Raw genomic sequence first — 19,982 nt, forward strand, 5'->3', positions numbered from 1 at the left:
AAACAGAATCAATCATTTTAGTTATTTAATTTGTAGCTGTAACTCACGTTGAAGCATCCCTTGGTTACAAGGAGGGGAGGGGGTCCATCTCTCTGGTGCTGTAGTTTTTAGAGCAGGGGGGGTAGGGATACTTTAGGAGCAGGAGGGGGGGGGGTGTTGGTCTCTGCTTTGCCACCCAAGATGTTATTCACTGGTAACAATTCCCATTATCTGTCCCCACTTTGGGCTAATCAGACAGAATATGTAAAGATGAATCTTGTTTCCTGTTGTCATTGGGAGGTAAGGGTTATCTGGGGAGGAGTGAGGGTAAGTGGAGGGGAGAGGAGGGTCTTTTCTTCCCATTAGGGTCCTTAGCACTTGACTCATTTTGGTACTTAGCATCCTGTAGACAGGGACGGTCTGAAAGCCCTTAGTTTGTGTTTGTGTGTAAATGGGGTGGACTGTTTATATAAACAGCATCTCAGAGTAAGTGACACTAATATTTGAGCTCGAATCTTGGAAGAGGCAACTGCTGACCAAGCTGTAGACCACCAATTGTCACAATACCCTAGCTGTTTATACAGTATTATCTACTAAGAAGACCAGCCATGTCTTCTTCTGACAGACTGAGCTTCACGGTCAGAAGAATATTGGACCTACCAGATTATGAAGGCAACAATATACAGACAGACTCAAGAATTAATTACAACAGGACTACTGCCTATCAAGAATGGTTGGAAAGTGAGAAGAATCCATATCTGTGTAAGTTACAAATACAATGATAAAGATAATTATGTTGACTTAGGTTGTTATATAATTGTTTATCACCTTGTATTAATTTGATAATTATGTGATTAGAGGTTCTTCTTTAATACCAACTTTACATTTTTTTTTTAAATGTCAGTGATGTAGTCAATTTAAGTGTATTGATTATTTGAAATCAGTTATTAAACTTAATTTTTTATGTCTTCCAGCATCAGATGAGAGTGGGTCAGAGGCAACATTACCGGATACAATTCAAAGGGTGGAGGAGTCTTCTCATTCTCCAGAAGAGGACAAGAAGAAAAAACGTAGAGTCCTTTTCTCAAAGGCTCAGACCTTGGAACTGGAGAGAAGATTTCGTCAACAGCGTTACCTGTCTGCCCCAGAAAGAGACCAGCTAGCCCATATCCTTCACCTGACCCCAACACAGGTCAAGATCTGGTTCCAGAACCATCGCTACAAGATGAAGAGGGCAAAACCTGAGGGAAGCAGTTCTGTACCTTTCCTGAAACAAGTCATGGTACCAGTACTGGTCAGAGATGGGAAGCCATGCCAAGTTTGTTCTCCTACCAGCCACAGACAAAGGCTACAGGTGTTTCCCTCACTGCAATCCACAGCAGCATTTAACTTTATCCCCGGTTATCACCACCAACAGCATTTGTCTCAGCCATCAAGCCTCTCCTGGAGATGGTGACCTTGCCTTCAGGCAGGCCAGAGACACATAACATTCCAGGATTCTGATACAATAATTCCAACAGAATACTCAGGAACTCTTGTGCAGCAACCTGGATCCAGACAGAATGCTATTGTGGAATGTAAAAAAAAAAAGAGAGACGAATTAATGGTGGTAAACCTCAGATACATCACCATTCAAACCCACTCGCATCTTCAGGTATCAAGCTACCAGATAAGACCTATGTTTGATCTCTGTAAATCCAGTGAACTAGATCACACGATAGCCAGTAAGGATATGCTGGGAAGCACAGATGTAAATAATAATAGAGATATATGTATGTATATGTGCAGTTAATCTATTATAATGTTCAAACTTTCGATTTGTGTGTTTTGTTGTTTTTTGGTTTTTTTTTTACATTGTTTATCTTACATCCATATAGAGGGAGATTGAGAAGTAAGGAACCACACAAAATACTCCTGACACTTACAGGTATTTTCCTTGTGGTTCCTGAATTTAGCTCAATATAAATATATAAGACACATTAAAAAGAGTGAAAATATTGGTATCATGCTGTGTTGTATTTTAATGCCTTGTTTTTACTAGTGTGCCTGACTTGATTGCCCTTCTATTTATTGAAACATTTCAAAATCTTAAAACTAACACAGGGCTTTTAACCAATTTAATTACATTTATAACTGGAGGGGGAGGGAGAGGAACCACTTGCCAAATAGAAAAAAAAAAACAAAAAAAACCTTTTATTTAGGAATGTAGCATTTCGAACTGTTTGCCTACACTTTAAAATATTGCATTCACGTATTTGCTGTTCCAGAAATTGGTAAATGAAACAAAATATTATACATGCAACAAAAACCACAGTATCAAAGGCAGATATTTCAAAATCAAACAAAAAAAAAAAAATAAAAACTCAGCAGATGTTACCTGCAGTCTATAGGGGATAATTCTCAGAACATTGTCAAATATTAATCCAGGGTATAGAATGGTTACACCTCTAGAATGTCTCATTATTACAAGTGAGATGTCACCAAACACCTGGAATATACATCAGGTTAAATAAAATTATAAAAAAAAAACATATTCAAAATAATATATTGTGCATTTGTTTTCTTTAACATTGAGGAGAAGGCATCAACTTCAATTCTACTATTTTCAGCAAAATGCACAGAATGTAAAAATAAAATGGAATATCATTGATCTGTTTATACATTACAGTTTAGCAAATGCATTCATGTTACACTAACATTTCTCTGTGTTTGTCTGTCCTGGGTTTTTCATTTTACATCTGCAGTTTGTCACTAAATAATGTGTGTGTTTTTTTTTAAATCTATTTTCTGTTCTTTGTACATTTAATATGAATTAGGTTATAGGATGGGTACATAGAGTGAAATATTCCAAACATAGCTTGGCAAGCAGACAGAAAAAGGCAGAGTTGTGTGCATTTAAAAACGATATAATGTAAGTCTAACCTGGATTTAGTAGTGTGTCTTGTGTATTAGAAATAGAGGTTGATTCTAATTTAAAAATCCACACCCACAAGCCCCCATAATCAAACTATCCTGTACCATTCACAGTATCTTGGAATGCCTAAATAAAGAGGACATTGGCATTCCTTCCTATTAGATATAGTCTGTTCAATAAGGCTGGGCATGGATCAAAACTAATATGAGGAAGAATGTGTCACTGAACATTGATTTTGTGCTGTTTTTAATTGTTCCACTGTGAATTTTCAATCCTGAAGCATGACACTATTGAAGTTAGTTACTTAAGTGAGAATTCAAAGTGAATTCCAAATTTAAGACAAGGATAGCTGATTTGGACACGTAACTGACTTAGATAATTCTTCTAGTTGAGTTATTTTGACCATACATTTTAAATTCACTTTGAATTCTTACTTTAGTAAATGATCCTGTTAGTAATATTTGCACTTTTTAACTGCAAAAAAAAAGTATTTTTGATCCTAAGCTTCTTTAATTTTGTCATAAAAAGTGAGACAGAAAACGTGCAGAATACTCACGCAGTGGGGATTACGTACAAAGAGTGTCGCGTTTGCTTTCACGTTCACGCACATGAACTTTGCATGGGCCATTTACTTATGTATAAAACTACATCATTTTTTATATGGGTTTCATTTTTTCCAGCATTTTCGATAGTGTACCAAATCTGTCCTTCCTCTCTGGCACTTTTTTAATTTTTTACAAAAATGTATTTACCATTGATTTGACTACAGGCAACGGTTTAATTTTTTTCTTTTTGAAAAAAATAAAATAAAAAAAGCATTTGTTCAGGAAAAATACACATTCATAGTTTAACCCCTTAAGGACACATGACATGTGTGACATGTCGTGATTCCATTTTATTCCAGAAGTTTGGTCCTTAGGATTTTTCAGTACATTGATAAAAAAAAAAGAAACAATGTAAAAGTTGCTTAACTGTTACAAAAAAACTCCCCAAAAAAGCGGAAAAATTTGACAGAAAGAAAAGGTGCATGTTTAAAGAGTAGGAGAAACAAATTAACAGGCCATATGCTGAAAATGGCGCAGTAATATATATTTTGGCTCAAATAGGGGAGCAAAAAGGGGCAAACGGAAAACAAGCCATAAAAGCCATACATGCAGAACTGTTTTTATTTAAACCCATTATTCTTACTCGCTGGTAATCATGGAGGCTCCACAAACAGTGTTAGAATATACAAGCAAAAAAGGTGGCAGTTTCAGACTACTGTTATCTTTAATTTTAATAAATTCGAACATATTTAAAATCCCCATAAATGCACTTACGTAATCAATCAATAATTTGCTCAAATACTATGCCAAGGTTTCCTCTATATAGGTCTATAGTATTCCTCATTATTGATGGCACAGGTGCTGATTTAATTGGTCATCTGAAAAACATCCTCTTGTCAGAGAAACATGGGCCTGAATTCTGCCTCGTGATTGTAATAGGCAGACTCAGACTATAGAGCGGGTGACAAACCTCAAGAATCAATATAATCAGGCTCATGGAATTCGTCTCTTGTCAGCAGACAATGGGTTTTAATTCTATTCATTTTACTACAGCCTGCAGACCCCTGGGGCAGATAACCTTGAAACTAACTTGTTACAGACAAGATATGGTGTCTGGTTCGGACTACGGAGTATGTGGCAACACAGGTGTCAAATCAACTATTCATATTGGAAGCATCTCTTCTTACAGGGTTACTCTAAGAACCATTTTCACTTTTATGGTATGAAGTGGTCATGGTGCTTGGAATCTGTATGTGATGTATTTATGTAAGAAACACCCGACATACAGAATTATTTTGTCTTGCTGCCAGAGGTATAGGTCCACCCCCAGAAGCATCATGTGCAGCCTGTAATATAAGTTCTGAGTTGGTAATGTGGATTCTGTGCATAAAAGACATCTATCATCATCACGCATTGCATGGTGGTGATGGTTGACTAACAGCATGGTTAACTAACAGCAGCACACACCCCCGCCCCCTCCTTGTTGTTGGAGTAAAACTTTAACAGAAAAAGGCCTAAATTTAGTTAATTTGAATTATAGCCTGCTGACACTGCAGTCCAGGCAACATTTCCAATCAATCTCTTGGGATGACACTCAACAGAGAAACATCCTTAACTTATATGAGGTGTGTAACTATTCAGGAGATGTACACACTCATGTAGAAAATTAACCTTTCTATTATAAATAGATATTTCTTATTTTCTAGGCCATTGATCTGGATTGCGCTGTTCGATGCTTCCCTCTGCGGCTCATTGTGCTTTAAGTTGTTATCATGTATTTACTATCATTCATTACTTTATCCATCCCACCTATTACACAGGTGTTGGCCCATCTCCAAAGAACAGCTAATATTTAGACTTTTGCGTGGTGGGGTTGTTTTTCGGTTTGGCCAAATGATTTTTTCACAAATTGAAATTTTGTTCTGGATCCCCGACGCTCATTAATGTGATGGTTCGTCCAAACGTCGTTCATGAACAACTATTGGGGAATCATTCCGACCAATCAAAAACGGTGCAAAAATGGGCCAATCAGTATACTGCAAAATATATTCATAATAGAAATATTATGAAAGGCAAAAGAAATGGTGTGCTACATTTACATGTGTGAAGATCACCAATGAGATAATATATATACACTGGTTATCGGTTTTCCGAAATACACTGGTAGTACTCCAGTTAGGAAATTATATTCCATCTTCTAATTACTTAAAAACATAAAACAAAACATAGTGTAAAACTGTTCGATACAATGATAAAAGATAAGGTGATTAATGCACTCACAAGTGGTCCGCCACTAACAGTGGCCAGAAAGGCACATCAATAGGTCAAAAGACCTGCCACAAAGGTACTCCAAGATGTTCTGAGTCAGCTCCTGAACGCACCATGGTTCTGGATCCCAAGGGGTAATAATGGAGTGAGTTCTGGATAAGGATGTCCCAAATAGAGCGAAGATAGAGTTATGGACCGGTTTCGTCCTCAGGACCTTTTCAAAGAAGAGCTTAGATGCAGTCCACACCATTCAGACTTATAAACCCCTCCGATTTGTGTGCACCTGGGTTCCCCAAGTGGGTTGAACCAAATCAGGTATGTGTAAAAACAAATTCCCACCAAAAACATTTCCACCGAGATCGTATATGGAGATCAGTTTGGTAGCCATTAGGTTATGTCTTTTGGATATATAATCCAGTGACTAACCATTGTACTCCTTTCCCGGAGTGGTCATCATGTGGGGGAAGAACACAATAATAAAATGTGCATAAAAAATAACAATTAAAGGGATTCTCCAGTGCCAGGAAAACAAACCGTTTTCCTGGCACTGCAGGTCCCCGCTCCCTCCCATCCCCAATCCCCCATCCCATGTTGCTGAAGGGGTTAAAAACCCCTTCAGTGACTTACCTGCATCCAGCGCCGATGTCCCTCAATGTCATCCGGTGGGGAGACCTATTGAGCATGCGCGGCTGGCGGTGGGGGAGACCTATTGCGCATTGCGCGGCAATGCCGCGCACGCGCATGAAACCTCTCCATAGGAAAGCATTGAATAATGCTTTCAATGCTTTCCTATGGAGATTTCAGCGACCCTGGAGGTCCTCACATAGCGTGAGGACGTCCAGCGACGTTATAACACACTTTTCGTGTTCTATGAACATGGAAGTGTCCTCTAGTGGCTGTTTAGTAGACAGCCACTAGAGGAGGACTTAACCTTTCAAGGTAAATATTGCAGTTTATGATAACTGCAATAATTACAGTTGCAGGGTTAAGGGTGATTGGAGTTGGCACCCAGTCCACTCCAATGGGCAGAAGTGGTCTGGGTGCCTGGAGTGTCCCTTTAATATTTTAATCAACATAAATATTGTTTGCCAGTATCTTCACTGGCCCCACTCATGGACACCAAAAAGATGGCTGCTCGCATATGCAGCGCCGTTTACGTAGCCGCACATACTCGAAAAAAATGGCTGCTTGCATGTACAGTGGCATCTAAGAAAAATAGCTGAATCGCTCAATCATATTGAATCCAAATGGGCAGAAAGTTACAACGTACTGACAGCCCGAAAGACAATCAAAATAAACAGTGGTTAAATGGTGCATTACTTTAAAGGATTGGTGTCCATGAATGCTTACAATGTGGATGAACAAATCAAATGTTTATCAAAAGGTAAAAATCAGATCCACTCATTATGGGCTCATTATGGCATTATCGATTAAAGTGTTATAAATTAAAATTATTGCAAAAAATATTAGTACCCCAGCAATAATGAATTAGAAACATATAATTGCTACAAAGAAAGTATTAAAATACAATGAAAAAAATGGAAAAGAAAAATAAAAAATGATGATTAATATGCATATAAAAGAGATGATATATAAAAAAAATATGCCATTAATAATAAAATGAATATGAAAAATGAGTATAAAAAATATTTGTTTTTTTAATGTTTAAGAATCACATGAAAGCCATAATGTCGACATCAACATTTAAACCAGGATCTCCCAATGTCTTTATATATCCATTGGGTTTCACGATGAGACACCTTTTTCACAATATCCCCCTTTCTACTATCATGTTGAATTATGTAATTCCCAAAACATAAAAATTGCTTAAAATCAAAGAGAGCACAGTTCGCACAGTGTCTAGGTACACTGTGTTTTACATCTTTCTTCGTAATGGCCCATTGATGTTCCAAGATGCGTTCCCTAAGGGTTCTGATTGTACGTCCCACATATTGCACCCCACAGGGGTATTGTAATAAATTAACTACATTTTTAGTGGAACAATTTATAAAGTGCTTAATTTTGTAGGTTTGGTTGCAGAGCTACTAAATTCCTTAATTGAGCTGGGAAGATTTTTACACATCTTGCAATGCCCACATTTGAAAAAGCCATTGGGTTTAGAAAGTAGAGTTTTGTTTATCAATGGATGGTACAAGGCTGGGTGCTAAATGAGATTTAAAATTCCTGGCTTTATTGTAAATAACTTTAAAACATCATCCTGCAATAAAACTGGCCAATATGTATTAAGTGCCTTTTCTATTAATTTGGATTTGCTATAAAATTGTGTGTTAAAAGACAAATCTATTTTATCTCTTTTTAGTCTGTTAACCCAGGTTTTAGGGTTTTTTCCTACACTGTCGTACAAGGTCTCTAGTACCAGTCAACAAGCTGGTGATCATCCACAACATTAAAACCAGTGGTGGACAGGGGTCATCATGGGAACTCTAACCGGTCTCTGTCCAAGGAGCCCCATACACAGTGATGTACTGTGTGTTCTGACACCTTTCTATCATGGCCACCATGGAGCGGCTCCTCTGTGTGATCGCACCAGACGGGTTAGCCTTCGTTCCGCACGTGTGAGCCTTGAGCGTCTACGGCCCTAATGCCGGTTCATCGGTTATCCTTCCTTGCACCACTTTGGCTGTGTACTAACCACTGCAAAACTGCATATTGGGAATACCCAGCAAGACTTGCCGTTTTGAAGATGCTCTGACCCAATCGTCTAGCCATCACTTTTTGGCCCATGTCAAAATCACTCAGATCTTTTCGCTTGCAGCCTAATATATCCCACCTCTTGACTGGTGTAATTGCAATGATATAGTCAATGTTATTCACTTCGCCTGTCAGTGCTTTTAATGTTATGGCTGATCAGTGTATATAAATATAGATTTTTGTTTTCACTGCTGTGCAAAATTTATTTTCTGTCCCCCAGCCATTAATCAATTTTTTTCCGCCATCAATCTTCTCCAAAAGCATCCAGACATATTTGGGCATCATCTCCTTATATGTTTTACATCTACACGTCAGAGAACTCTAAAGAGGACAAAACTAAATGCTCTAGTTTAGTTACATTATTGCTACAGGTAATTTATGTTATGAATGTTTTACCAATGTGCCCCACACTCAATCGTCCTGCATTAGTGGGCTGTTCACACATCCTTTAAACAGTATACACACTCTTAGCATTCTTCTCTAATGCAAATGTCCCTCATTCAGGTTTGTTCTCCACCCCCCAATTATTTTATTTACACTTTAGAACATAGAAACACATGTAGAGCTTGGGACGGACTGTGGAGATGCAAATGCCAACCAACTTTGTCCCTTAGCTAAATGCAATAAACGCAGGGTAGTCTTTTTTTCTTCTTCTAAAGTTTGGCTTTTACACGAAGGAAAGAAGGCCGAAAAACAGTTAAATACGATCAGTTGAGTCAACTAATTCAAGTTGGAAAAAGTATTCTCTAATAGTCTAGATGCTGAATGGTGTGGACAGACTAGAAAATTAAATGACTTCGGAATAGACGCACATGTTTGATAGCACTTCATGCTAAATGGCTGTAAATAAGGGCACGTGAACATCTGGCTTGTCAACAATGTCTTTAAAATAGAACTAGCAGGTAGTAGTTACATTATTTTACTTTAAAGTATAAGTGTCATCAACCACATAAAAATACAGGGGTGCAGAATATCCTGGCATTAAGCACTCAAATAATATATATATATATAATTTACCTCTCGCGTGCCACTACATAATTATATGTAGGATGTGGATGTCTTTCCATGTAAAAACAAACAAGCCAAGGCCTCCTATAAAACCTACTGTCACCTACCTATCTATATATCACATTAAAGTTGAATTTCTATATAAAAACTAAAAGTCAGGAATCTTTTTTTCTTAATGGAATGCAAATGAAAACTCATTAACATGTTTAACGTGGTCCGGCACTGGCCCCCACACACTACGCTTTTGAATGAATTATGGCTCTCCTCATTCAAATACGTTGCAAAGCATTGCAATATTCTGAAACAATAACTACTGCATAAAACAGCGCTTTACTAAAAAAAGAATGTGAGGTCAATAACCCCCGTATCTATTGAGCTATAGCTGTAGCAAAATTAAAAGATGTGTTGATTTTATAATATAATGCTATTATATAATATTATTATAATAATATTGCCTATTATTTAATGATACATCATTTGTAATACTATATTATAAATTATACAGTTATACGTATAAAACAAACAGCGCATAAAAACTTTGTTTATCTTCCAGTACAATGGATTTTATTGGACACATGTAGCTGTTTCCAAGAGCCATAAAAAGACATGTTACAAGTAGAATACAGAACATGTACGTGGGAGGTGAAGCAGTGTATTTTAGAATGATGCTCAGTGGTGTGTAAATTGGACAAAGTGCCAATATAAAGGCTGAAATGCAGGGGGCGTGCATTTCATTAGAGGGCCAATGGAGGGGGGTATGATTGCCGAGAGATAGTAAGATGAGATCAACTCTGTTGTTTCCTAAATGTAGAACAGGGCTATAACCCTATAGCTGTCACCTGGGACTAGAGATTCAGCTGCTGGCCACCTTGTTATCCATATGGACGAGACTATACTTGGAGAATCCTCCCAGGGAAGTCTCTCCTTAAATCTCTCTTTGTCCCCCAACTTGAAAAGGTTTTTTGTTGCACTTAAATAGGGACATGACAAAACAAATCCTCCTCGTTTCAATTGGAGGCTGTTAAATCTGTCCCTGGTGACGATTTTATGGGTTTTAGGTGGGACAATAGTATCTATTTAAAACATGGTGGCCTTCAGAGTAACAAAGGAGCAGAATTAGATAGTTTAAGAAAGCCAATTAACCCCTTTGCTACAAACTGGGTGATCACACTTCGATACTTAGTCAGTCACACACATGAATACACACTGGCTCCCACACACTATCACATAGGTCAGCTCCTATTCTCTTATCTAGACACATACCCTCTTGTATGCATACCCTTTCTCATTAGATCCCAGAAAAAAAAAATTGTGCCCCGTTACAAATCTTGATGTAGCACTCAACACTCCCCAAAACTTTTAATTTTTATTTTGATGGAGCAACTTAGTCATTCATAATAATATTTTGCATCCTCCCTGTACGAGGAACTCGTACAAAAGTCAGATGCAGATGTTTTGTGTTCCTACAAAACTCTAAATTATAATTATGCAATAAGTCTTGGGGTGTCTGAAGAATAAGAAGTTCTGGAGATAAATATTATATATTTACATGTAAAATTATGATTGTTTAGACCCATTCATGTCTTTTTTATACGTCATTTTTTTTACATTTTTCTTTCAATTGAGATATTAAGGGTCATGATAGCTTATATGCCATTGTTGACACGTTTTTTAAAGACAGTTTTCGGATCGCCACTTTGGATTTAAGAAAGACTGTTTTCCCCTATTACATTGCCATTTCAAATCACTTTAATAAAAGTGCACCAGGGACAACAAAACTATCTCTTTACACGTCCCCCAATGGGTTTTACAGCAGACAGAAATATTTGTGGAGGTTGAACTTGATGGACCTGAGTCCTTTTTTCTAACCTTTAATATATTTAATTATGGAACTATGGGAATTTTGAAACAAAGTGCCCGAAGATCCATCCTTTATCAAGTCTAAAAAAGATTTCAGAACAAAATTGTGACACATTGTGATTCAGGAACTAAAGCAAGTAAGGGCAACCTGCTTATATGATCACAAGTGATCCACTCAAAGTTTCACAAATAGAGGTATAGATATCTGTGTAAGAATGGTCATGGTGAGTACGATGAGTGAGACAACAACGATGGGTCGGGGGGTGGATGAGACTGTGCGGATGGAGTAGGTTCATGCGGACGGTAGAATCCTTTTTATTTGTCTTCTCGCTTTCTCTGTCTCTTCTTCTTTGCTTTTCTCTGTCTCACAATGAGAGGGTATTGTTATTATGGTTAAAATTTAGAGATGGGAGCAAGCACTGTCTGCTGCTACTCATAGAAGACTACTCAACGATGTAGAGTTATCAACATGCTCTAGCACACGGCATGAAAAACATGAGCTATATATCAGACATGGAATCGTTTTGTGTTCTTGTGACTGCGAACTGTAAATAAGAGTAAAGTTGACTTTGTACAACGTGTCTCCCCTGACCTTATAAATACAGAATCTATAAAAAAGAAAATATTAGAATCGTCATGGTTTCTTACTTTATTGGAAGAAGCTCGTGCAGGCCTATGTAATATAATAAATTATGTGGAATGAATGCTACAGACACAACAGGTGATCAATCAACATTACAAAAATATTTTACAAAATCAATGTCAAATCTGTATATGTAAACATACAAGTCAATGTCAGTCTTCCCTTTTATATGAAGAAAAACAACATAACAAACTGCCCTTCACTCACACAGAGAACATTATTGACAGCCTTAGGGGGTAGCTTGAAATTATCAGCCAACAGCAATTATTTAGCCACATAATCTGATACAAGGATTCATCTCTGAAAATGTATTTTAGAAACCCATCTTTATCCACATTTTTTTTTTTTTTTTTAAATAATTGTAATTGAAGCCTCTAGTCTAGAGGAACCTTTTCTGAGTTCATATTGCTGGAAATATAATATATATGTATATGTATATATATATAAAAATTGATTTTCTCTCCCCTTCTGGGTGGTATGTTTATTCCTCATTCTCGGTTTCTCTACCAGAGGCCTGGGAGTGTGAGGGTTCTGTGCAGTATCTTAGCTGTTCCTAGAACTGCACTCTAATGGACAGCAATCTCAGATGTCCCACCTGGAATCTGTTGAAGCCACTCCCCAAACTTGGGAGTCACATCCCCGAGTGCTCCTATCACAACTGGGACTACTACTGCCTTCACTTTCCACATCCTTTCTAGCTCTTCTTTCAGTCCTTGGTATTCCTCCGCCTTCTCATGTTCCTTCTTCCTGATGTTATAGTCACTGGTTACTGGTTACTGCAATGCGTCTCTATGAGGAGATGCTGATTGGTGCGGTGAAGCACAGCATTTTGCCAAACATGCGCAATAGCCCCCCAATGCTTTCCTATAGGAATTGAATTGGCATTGACTGAAATGTATCCAGTTGTCAGTCAAAGTGAAGAGTACACACTCTTATTACTTAAAAAAACAAGATAACATATTTTTTTTTTTTTTACTGCTGTGCAATAGCATACATTCACAATTTCCATCCAAATGACCAAACTTTTCTTAAAGGACCACTATAGTGCCAGGAAAACAAACTTGTTTTCCTGGCACTATAGGGTCTCTCGCTAGGTCCCCCCCACCCTCAGGGCCCACCCCCGCCGGGCTCTAGGGGGTGGAAGGGGTTAAATTGACCTCTTTTTCCAGCATCGGGCGGGGAACTCTCCTCCTCCTCTCCTCCTCCTCTCCTCCTCCATATCGCCGTCATCTGCTGAATGCGCATGCACGGCAGGAGCATTCAGCCGGTCCATAGGAAAGCATTCTCAATGCTTTCCTATAGACGCTGGCGTCTTCTCACTGTGAAAATCACAGTGAGAAGCGCGGAAGTGCCTCTAGCGGCTGTCAATAAGACAGCCACTAGAGGCTTGATTAACCCATATGTAAACATAGCAGTTTCTCTGAAACTGCTATGTTTACAGCAGGCAGGGTTAATCCTAGATGGACCTGGCAGCCAGACCACTTCATTAAGCTGAAGTGGTCTGGGTGCCTATAGTGGTCCTTTAATATGTCACGGTAGTTGGACTGAAACATTGATTATATGCAAATTTTTATATTTGTCAGTCAGAGATCCTCTAAAATCTGACAGCTTGCAGAGGCATGTCCTAGTGAAAATTAGTAAATAAAAATACTCTATAGAGTCGCATTTGACTATGAGAGATCAGCTGTCCGGAGCAGCAGCTGTGTCAAGACTGGCTGAAAGATGAGTTTAACTTTATTATTTATATTTTTATGAGTGGCAACACTTGAATGTTAAAAATGCAATTATGGGGGGCGGAGCCGACTACTGAACCGAGCGGTCGCAACTCAAACGAGCTCCGTGGAAAACGAGCATTTATACGGACAAAATCGACATCCATTACCCCTCAAACTCGACAGAAACAGGCTGACTGCCCCAGCAATCACGGCAGCAATGGGCAAAAAGAACAAAAAACTCAAATCGGATATGCCACGACCTGGCGCAAGTATAGGGGATCTATGGCGGAGGGAACATGGCGCCCTAGAACCTCACATGGCGGAATATGCCGACTATGCGGACGACCTCACTAATTCTGACGGTCTTACTTCAGACCAAGAAGAGGTAGCCATACCCGCTGCGCGACCGCAAGCTCTACCCAAGATGCACTCAGATGCTGCTCCGGTCACGAAGGCCGAAATGAAGGAGCTGTTTGCGGAACTCCGACGGGGCATCCAGGCTGACATGGCGGATATGAGGAAGGACATCCAGGGCCTGTCGGATCGTATGGGTGCCGTGGAGAGGGATTCCATGAGCCACACACAACAACTTACCACGCTGCAGCATGAAGTGGTCTCCCTGCGGCAACGACACCTGCAGGTGGAACAAAAAATGGCGGCAATAGAAGACGCACGGCGGGCCCAAAACCTTAAGATAAGGGGAATCCCGGACTCCATTCCAGACACAGAGGTGCCCCACCTCGTACGACGCTTGGTAAGCACGATCCTCCCCGCGAAACAGGCCAAAGGAATACACATAGACTGCACATTTCGTTTACCCAAACCCACAACAGCCCCAGTGTCGGCATCCAGGGATGTAATAGTTAAGTTCCAAAAACGCCAAGACAAAATGGCGCTTGTGGCAGCCACTAGGGGAAACACACCGTATGCATTCGAGGACATGTCCCTTACGTTCTATTCGGACCTGTCCCGGGGAACAATGGCAGGGCGTGCAGCATTCAGACCCCTCACCACCCTGCTCCGCGCTCACAACATAAAATATCAGTGGCGCCCACCCCACAAACTACAGGTGCTTCATTGTGAAAGAACCTACCTCATAGCCGACCTACCGGAGGCAAGAAAGCACCTGACGGCATGGGGCCTCTCACAGGACGCACTGCCGCAGCCCAACAAGCCCGCCAACATCCACGCTTGGAACCCGGCCACCTCCGCAACATTTGTCCCAAGAAGATCTGCCCAAGCGGTGCCGTCACCGAGCCACACGTGAAACCACATGAAGATCTGCGTCTCTCTCTCTCCCATTTGTCGCTGCTACATGGACAATATGGACTGTTGAAAGCAATACACATGGAATGGACTACCCTCTGTAATACATTGGGGGCACCGAGTGATAGTCGACAGCTGAACGCATCCCGGATACCAGCCAGATTAAAGAGCAGGTTACCTGAAGCTCGTCTGCAAACGGGCTGAACACCCAGAGACACTTGGGCCCTTATGTATATGTGGTTTGTTACCTGTTACTGTTATCTGTTATTACTTTAAGCATTGCCTAACCCATTCCCTTAGTGGCACTGATAGATGGGCATTCTGATAGCACCTAGCACTGGCACCGACACCCGAGCATATCATGCTATCATCCAGCGAGGCATAGACGAGTCTGATAGTGGAATTGGTACCGTGATATAGCTTAGCATCGGTTAGCCCAAAAAGTAAATCTGTTTTAACACTTGTGCCTACCTTGAACCCGGGGTACACAATGTAGCCATACTCCCTCCTGCAAACTCATTCCACGAAGCAGAATTAACCCTAACTACAGTTAACTACCTTTGTATGAACATTCACAGCTTCATAATGAGCCCATTCACTGGTTTACCTATATGCTCATCTCAATGTTTTATTGCTAGCAATGTGCAATCTAGATAATGAGTACATGTCAATATGCATAGCTGTCATATACACTCTACTCATGTAACTTGTTTTACCCTATGATTTTTATTGTTTCTCATAATATAAAAATGCCAGCTATTCTTGAGCGCCACGACGCCTGCAAGCTGTTCAAATGTATCGAGCTTGTTTAAGTCCCAGCAATAACCTAAGCATAACTGGACTGTCCCCCTGTGTAACACACTGCTCTGACTTCGCAACCACTATGTCATTCTGTGTAACTCATAACTCTGTTAAAGCTGTTAGGGCACGGCGAGTGATGCTGTTATATGACCGTTCTCAGATATGAACAAAGCTTGTATATATGCTCTTTAGTTAGCTTTTTAGTTCACTTTCCATATAATTCCTTTTTGTTTTTCTTTAAGTCACTTATCTACCTGTTCCCTGCTTCTTATGCAAAGGGCCTTGATTAGATAAATGATACACATAAGTCGAGTAAGCATATGCAGACCGCCTACTGATAAACACAGCTCAGTAAATGAAGCTCCTCCTGGAGGTATGGGAAGTGAATGATAGGCTCTGTTAAGCTATAGTCCTTGCAATTTAATATTACTTCCAGTACGCAACTGCCTGAAAAAAAACACAATGTCTTAGGCTTGATAACCTACACGCCACAGTTCATGCTGGCTCTAGCTGTTGATTATTATTTGTGAATACTACTACTTGTTTAATCATAAAAAAAAAAAAAGTGCATGTATACTCGTCTACCCCATTGTTACATATGTCTCAAAAACGCATGAGGATTGCCGTTGGGGTACCTCATATGTGTCTGTTCACTTGATATGCACTGCAAAAATAAAGAATTAAAAAAAAAAAAAAAAAAAAAATGCAATTATTAATTTATAACATTAAAAGTATACCTTTAAGGACAACGGCCACAAGTTGCAACTGATGCCTGGAAGTATGACCCCCATACTCTCAGGCAGAACTGGGACATGCACATACATTAATCAAAGGTGCTTACATGCACAAAGTGACACATCTTAACATTAGAGTGTGGTATGAAACAAGCCGCTGTCCGAAAGTCAATGACAGGCCTCAAAATACATTTTGTAGATTGACAAGCGAAGCAGTGCCTTGTTACGGATATCAGAAAAAGTAACTAAGACAGATAAATTAAAGGTCACATACCCACACTCTCCTACTCATTAACCAGTCTAGTCTGATGCTCCCAGTGAAATACCCAGAAAACCAACATTAACAAAAGCTCAAGCAACCATCCTATAAAATGCCAAAGCCAACCTTACTACTTACCCCTTCTAAGCTGCAGACAACCACTTAGTTTATCCATATCTGGTCATAAATACACAAACATTACACATGCATTCACATAGAGTCACATGAGATGCACAGTATAATGGTGCTTTAAATAGAATTAGAATAGTTGAATTATGTACATTACACAAACACATGTTGCCACACACTTTGCATAGGCGGTCACCCATATCTCAATAAACTGCCTTAGTAAGCTATTGTTTGTGGACTAAACATTAGTATGGTTAGTATGGTTTGTGAGCAAGCTAAAACTGACACTTCATTTTTGTATTTAAGAGTGATTTGGTTGGCACTATGTAGTATTCAAAGTGTATCACATAAAAAGTGCCACCAAATATTTTATTAATTATAGGATCAGTTTATATATACGTATTAATATTGTTTTAATCCAATATGTTACAATTTCAGGGTTCTGAAACATCTCGACTGAGGAAGAATTGGAGCAGCACATTAACAGTAAAGTTTATGAATAAGTTAAAAATAAGAATACTGAAAATATTAACCTTTAGGATGTTAAAGGGACTCTCAATATATTAGAATGACAATATTGTATTGAAGAGCTTATGGTGCAAGGACCCATTAACAGTTTCCTGTTTCTGCATATAGTCTAGCATTTTGACATTTTGCAAGATATAAACAGAATGAATAAGACGAGGGTGCATGCACCATAACTACTTCAATAAACTGTAGTGGTTATGGTGTTTGGAATGTCCCTCCTATTTCTCTGAAAGAGTGATAACTGAAAGGTAAAGATTAGCATTTCATTTTTAGATAACAGTAGCCAACAGTGTAGACATTAAAAAACAAAACACACATGATACTGCAATTTGGTGAACGACCAGCAGAGGGCAGGATTTTGCTAAAAATAAAATAATTTGTGTTTTCACTTAAAATAGGGCCAATTCTCAGATAATCTTTACACGCTTACAATAAACAAGTCATGGCTTTTTAGATGAATACCCTTGATGTAAAATGCTTTTCAGTGTACATAATTTGTTCTGTGTATGCAAATTAGGCCAATCTGTGTGTATACTTATGTAAAACACTCTAATATTTATAGATTACGAAATGTTTTTCACCAACTGCCTAATACAAAGCAATCATTTACACCCCACTGGTAAACATAGGAGGGTGTTGCTATATAGGTTGAACCCAAACTTCACTAATAAAGATCTATAATGAAGCATATATTGAGTAATGACACTTCTAAAACTAACGTCAAGCAGTTTAATTAGATGTAAAATAAACAGTTTAATTTTGCTATGAAGTGGATGATTACTTGTAAAAAAAAAAGTATATTTTTAAGTTGAAGGCGTTATTTAAAAATACAAAATAAAAAACTTTCTAGCAGTTTAATCAAATTCTATAATAACACAGTTCAATAAATGCCAAGGAGCCTGATCTACATTTGGTATTTCAGGCGCTCATTCAAGCGGTGTGCCTGGTGTGTCCAGTGAAACTCTGATGCCAAACCAATCTGAGCTCTTTGCCCTCTTTTAGGACTCTGAACTTTGGCATCCGTATTGGTTGCTCGTAACAGGGTTAAACATAAAAAGAATATCTTTCTGTGTTTTTTTCACATAAATCTGGTGGTGATTGCTGAGCAAAAAGTGTGAAATTTGCACCTTAGTTTTTTAACGTTGGATTTTATAAAATTATATTTATTCAGTTAATTTTTTTAAGTAACTATTTTTTTTTTATTTTTTTTTGCATTATTAAAATTGATACGATTGAATGTGCTTAATGGGTGTCTAATACTCGCCTTTTAAAAAAAATAGAGAAATTAAATGTTTTTTTGAGTGGACTCCCTAATTAAATGTGTTGCACACACTTACAGAGATATTTATTAATGTCTGAACTGCGTGGAATTGAAAGTGAATTGAATTTTGAAATGTCAGCCTAAATTGGCATCTTGGAATTATAGCTGGCATAGAGAATGTGAGGTGGAGGAGGAGGCAGAGAGAAAATGGGGGAGAGAGGAAGGAGAGAGCGTGGACCAGCATTAGAATCCCATCAGCCTCAGCCAGCATCTGCTGCAGCCAGATCTCAGGGAAGCCATCCTCCTGCACCAAAAGGTATGGAGGGTGGCAAAATATAATGTAAATAATGACTTTTATATGAGTGTGTGTCAGTGTTTATTGTATCTGTGTGTCAGTGTGTATATGCGTCAATGTCTATGTGTATCTGTGTCAGCATGTGTGTTAATCTATGTTGGAGTGGCAGTGTATGTGCATCCCAGCATTCAAACTCCAACATTATAGACAAATACACTCCTGCATTCCGATGTTAACGCTACATACAAAAAAAACCTGCATTCAAATGTCAACACTACACACAAACACACCCCTTCATTCAAACATCTGTACAACACACAAACACACTCGTGCCTTCAAACAACAACTGTACAAACAAACTCACCCCTGTATTCAAACGTCAACACAGCCCAAATGCACAACTGCATTAAAACACCAACACAACACACAAATACACTAATACAGTTAAAAAAAACAGTACAAACAACTACATACAAATACAAACCTACATTAACACACAAATAATTACTATTGAACTTTTAGTCAAATAATAATTGTCCTCTTTCTTTTTCAGTAGGCCTACGCAAATGGCACATTGTTTGTTTAATGACAAGTGGGGATTTCTTTTGAATCAAAATTGCGTTCAGCTCTTATGTTACTGTGTAAAACTCACACTTGACCATTCTCTAAATTTGTTTTTTTTTTTAAATATATAAATATAGAAAATTGTCAAATGTGTTTTACTCAGAAATGTAAGTGCTGAACACAGTTTAGATTATAATTGGTTGCGGTAAGGTATTAGTGGAAGTACCCGCTTTACGTGTTTAGTAGCTATTTTACTTATATTCAATATCAATCGATAGCACTCAACGACTGATTTGTGCCGAATAATGATTTCTTTTTAGACCATATTCATATACGTAACACAACATTTAGAATGAATGACGAATGGAAAGAATTAAATTATGGGGAATATATATTACTTTCCCCATATTTATGCTAGTACAGCTTTATAAAAATAATTTAAAAAATGTATTAAATTAAATTACATTACATGTCCAGTACATATCTTTAGAAAAACAAACA

General features: G+C 38.5%; 1 protein-coding gene across 1 annotated transcript; it reads left to right on the forward strand.

Moving 5' to 3' along the window:
- Positions 1 to 587: 587 nt before the first annotated feature.
- On the forward strand, positions 588 to 1,435 carry NKX2-8 (NK2 homeobox 8). The gene is made up of 2 exons (XM_063439764.1): positions 588 to 741; positions 954 to 1,435. Exons 1-2 carry the CDS (start codon positions 588 to 590, stop codon positions 1,433 to 1,435), a joined length of 636 nt encoding a protein of 211 aa, XP_063295834.1.
- The last annotated feature ends 18,547 nt before the right edge of the window (positions 1,436 to 19,982 follow it).

The sequence above is a fragment of the Pelobates fuscus genome, chromosome 13, assembly GCF_036172605.1.
Source record: "Pelobates fuscus isolate aPelFus1 chromosome 13, aPelFus1.pri, whole genome shotgun sequence".
NCBI classification, from domain to species: Eukaryota; Metazoa; Chordata; class Amphibia; order Anura; family Pelobatidae; genus Pelobates; species Pelobates fuscus.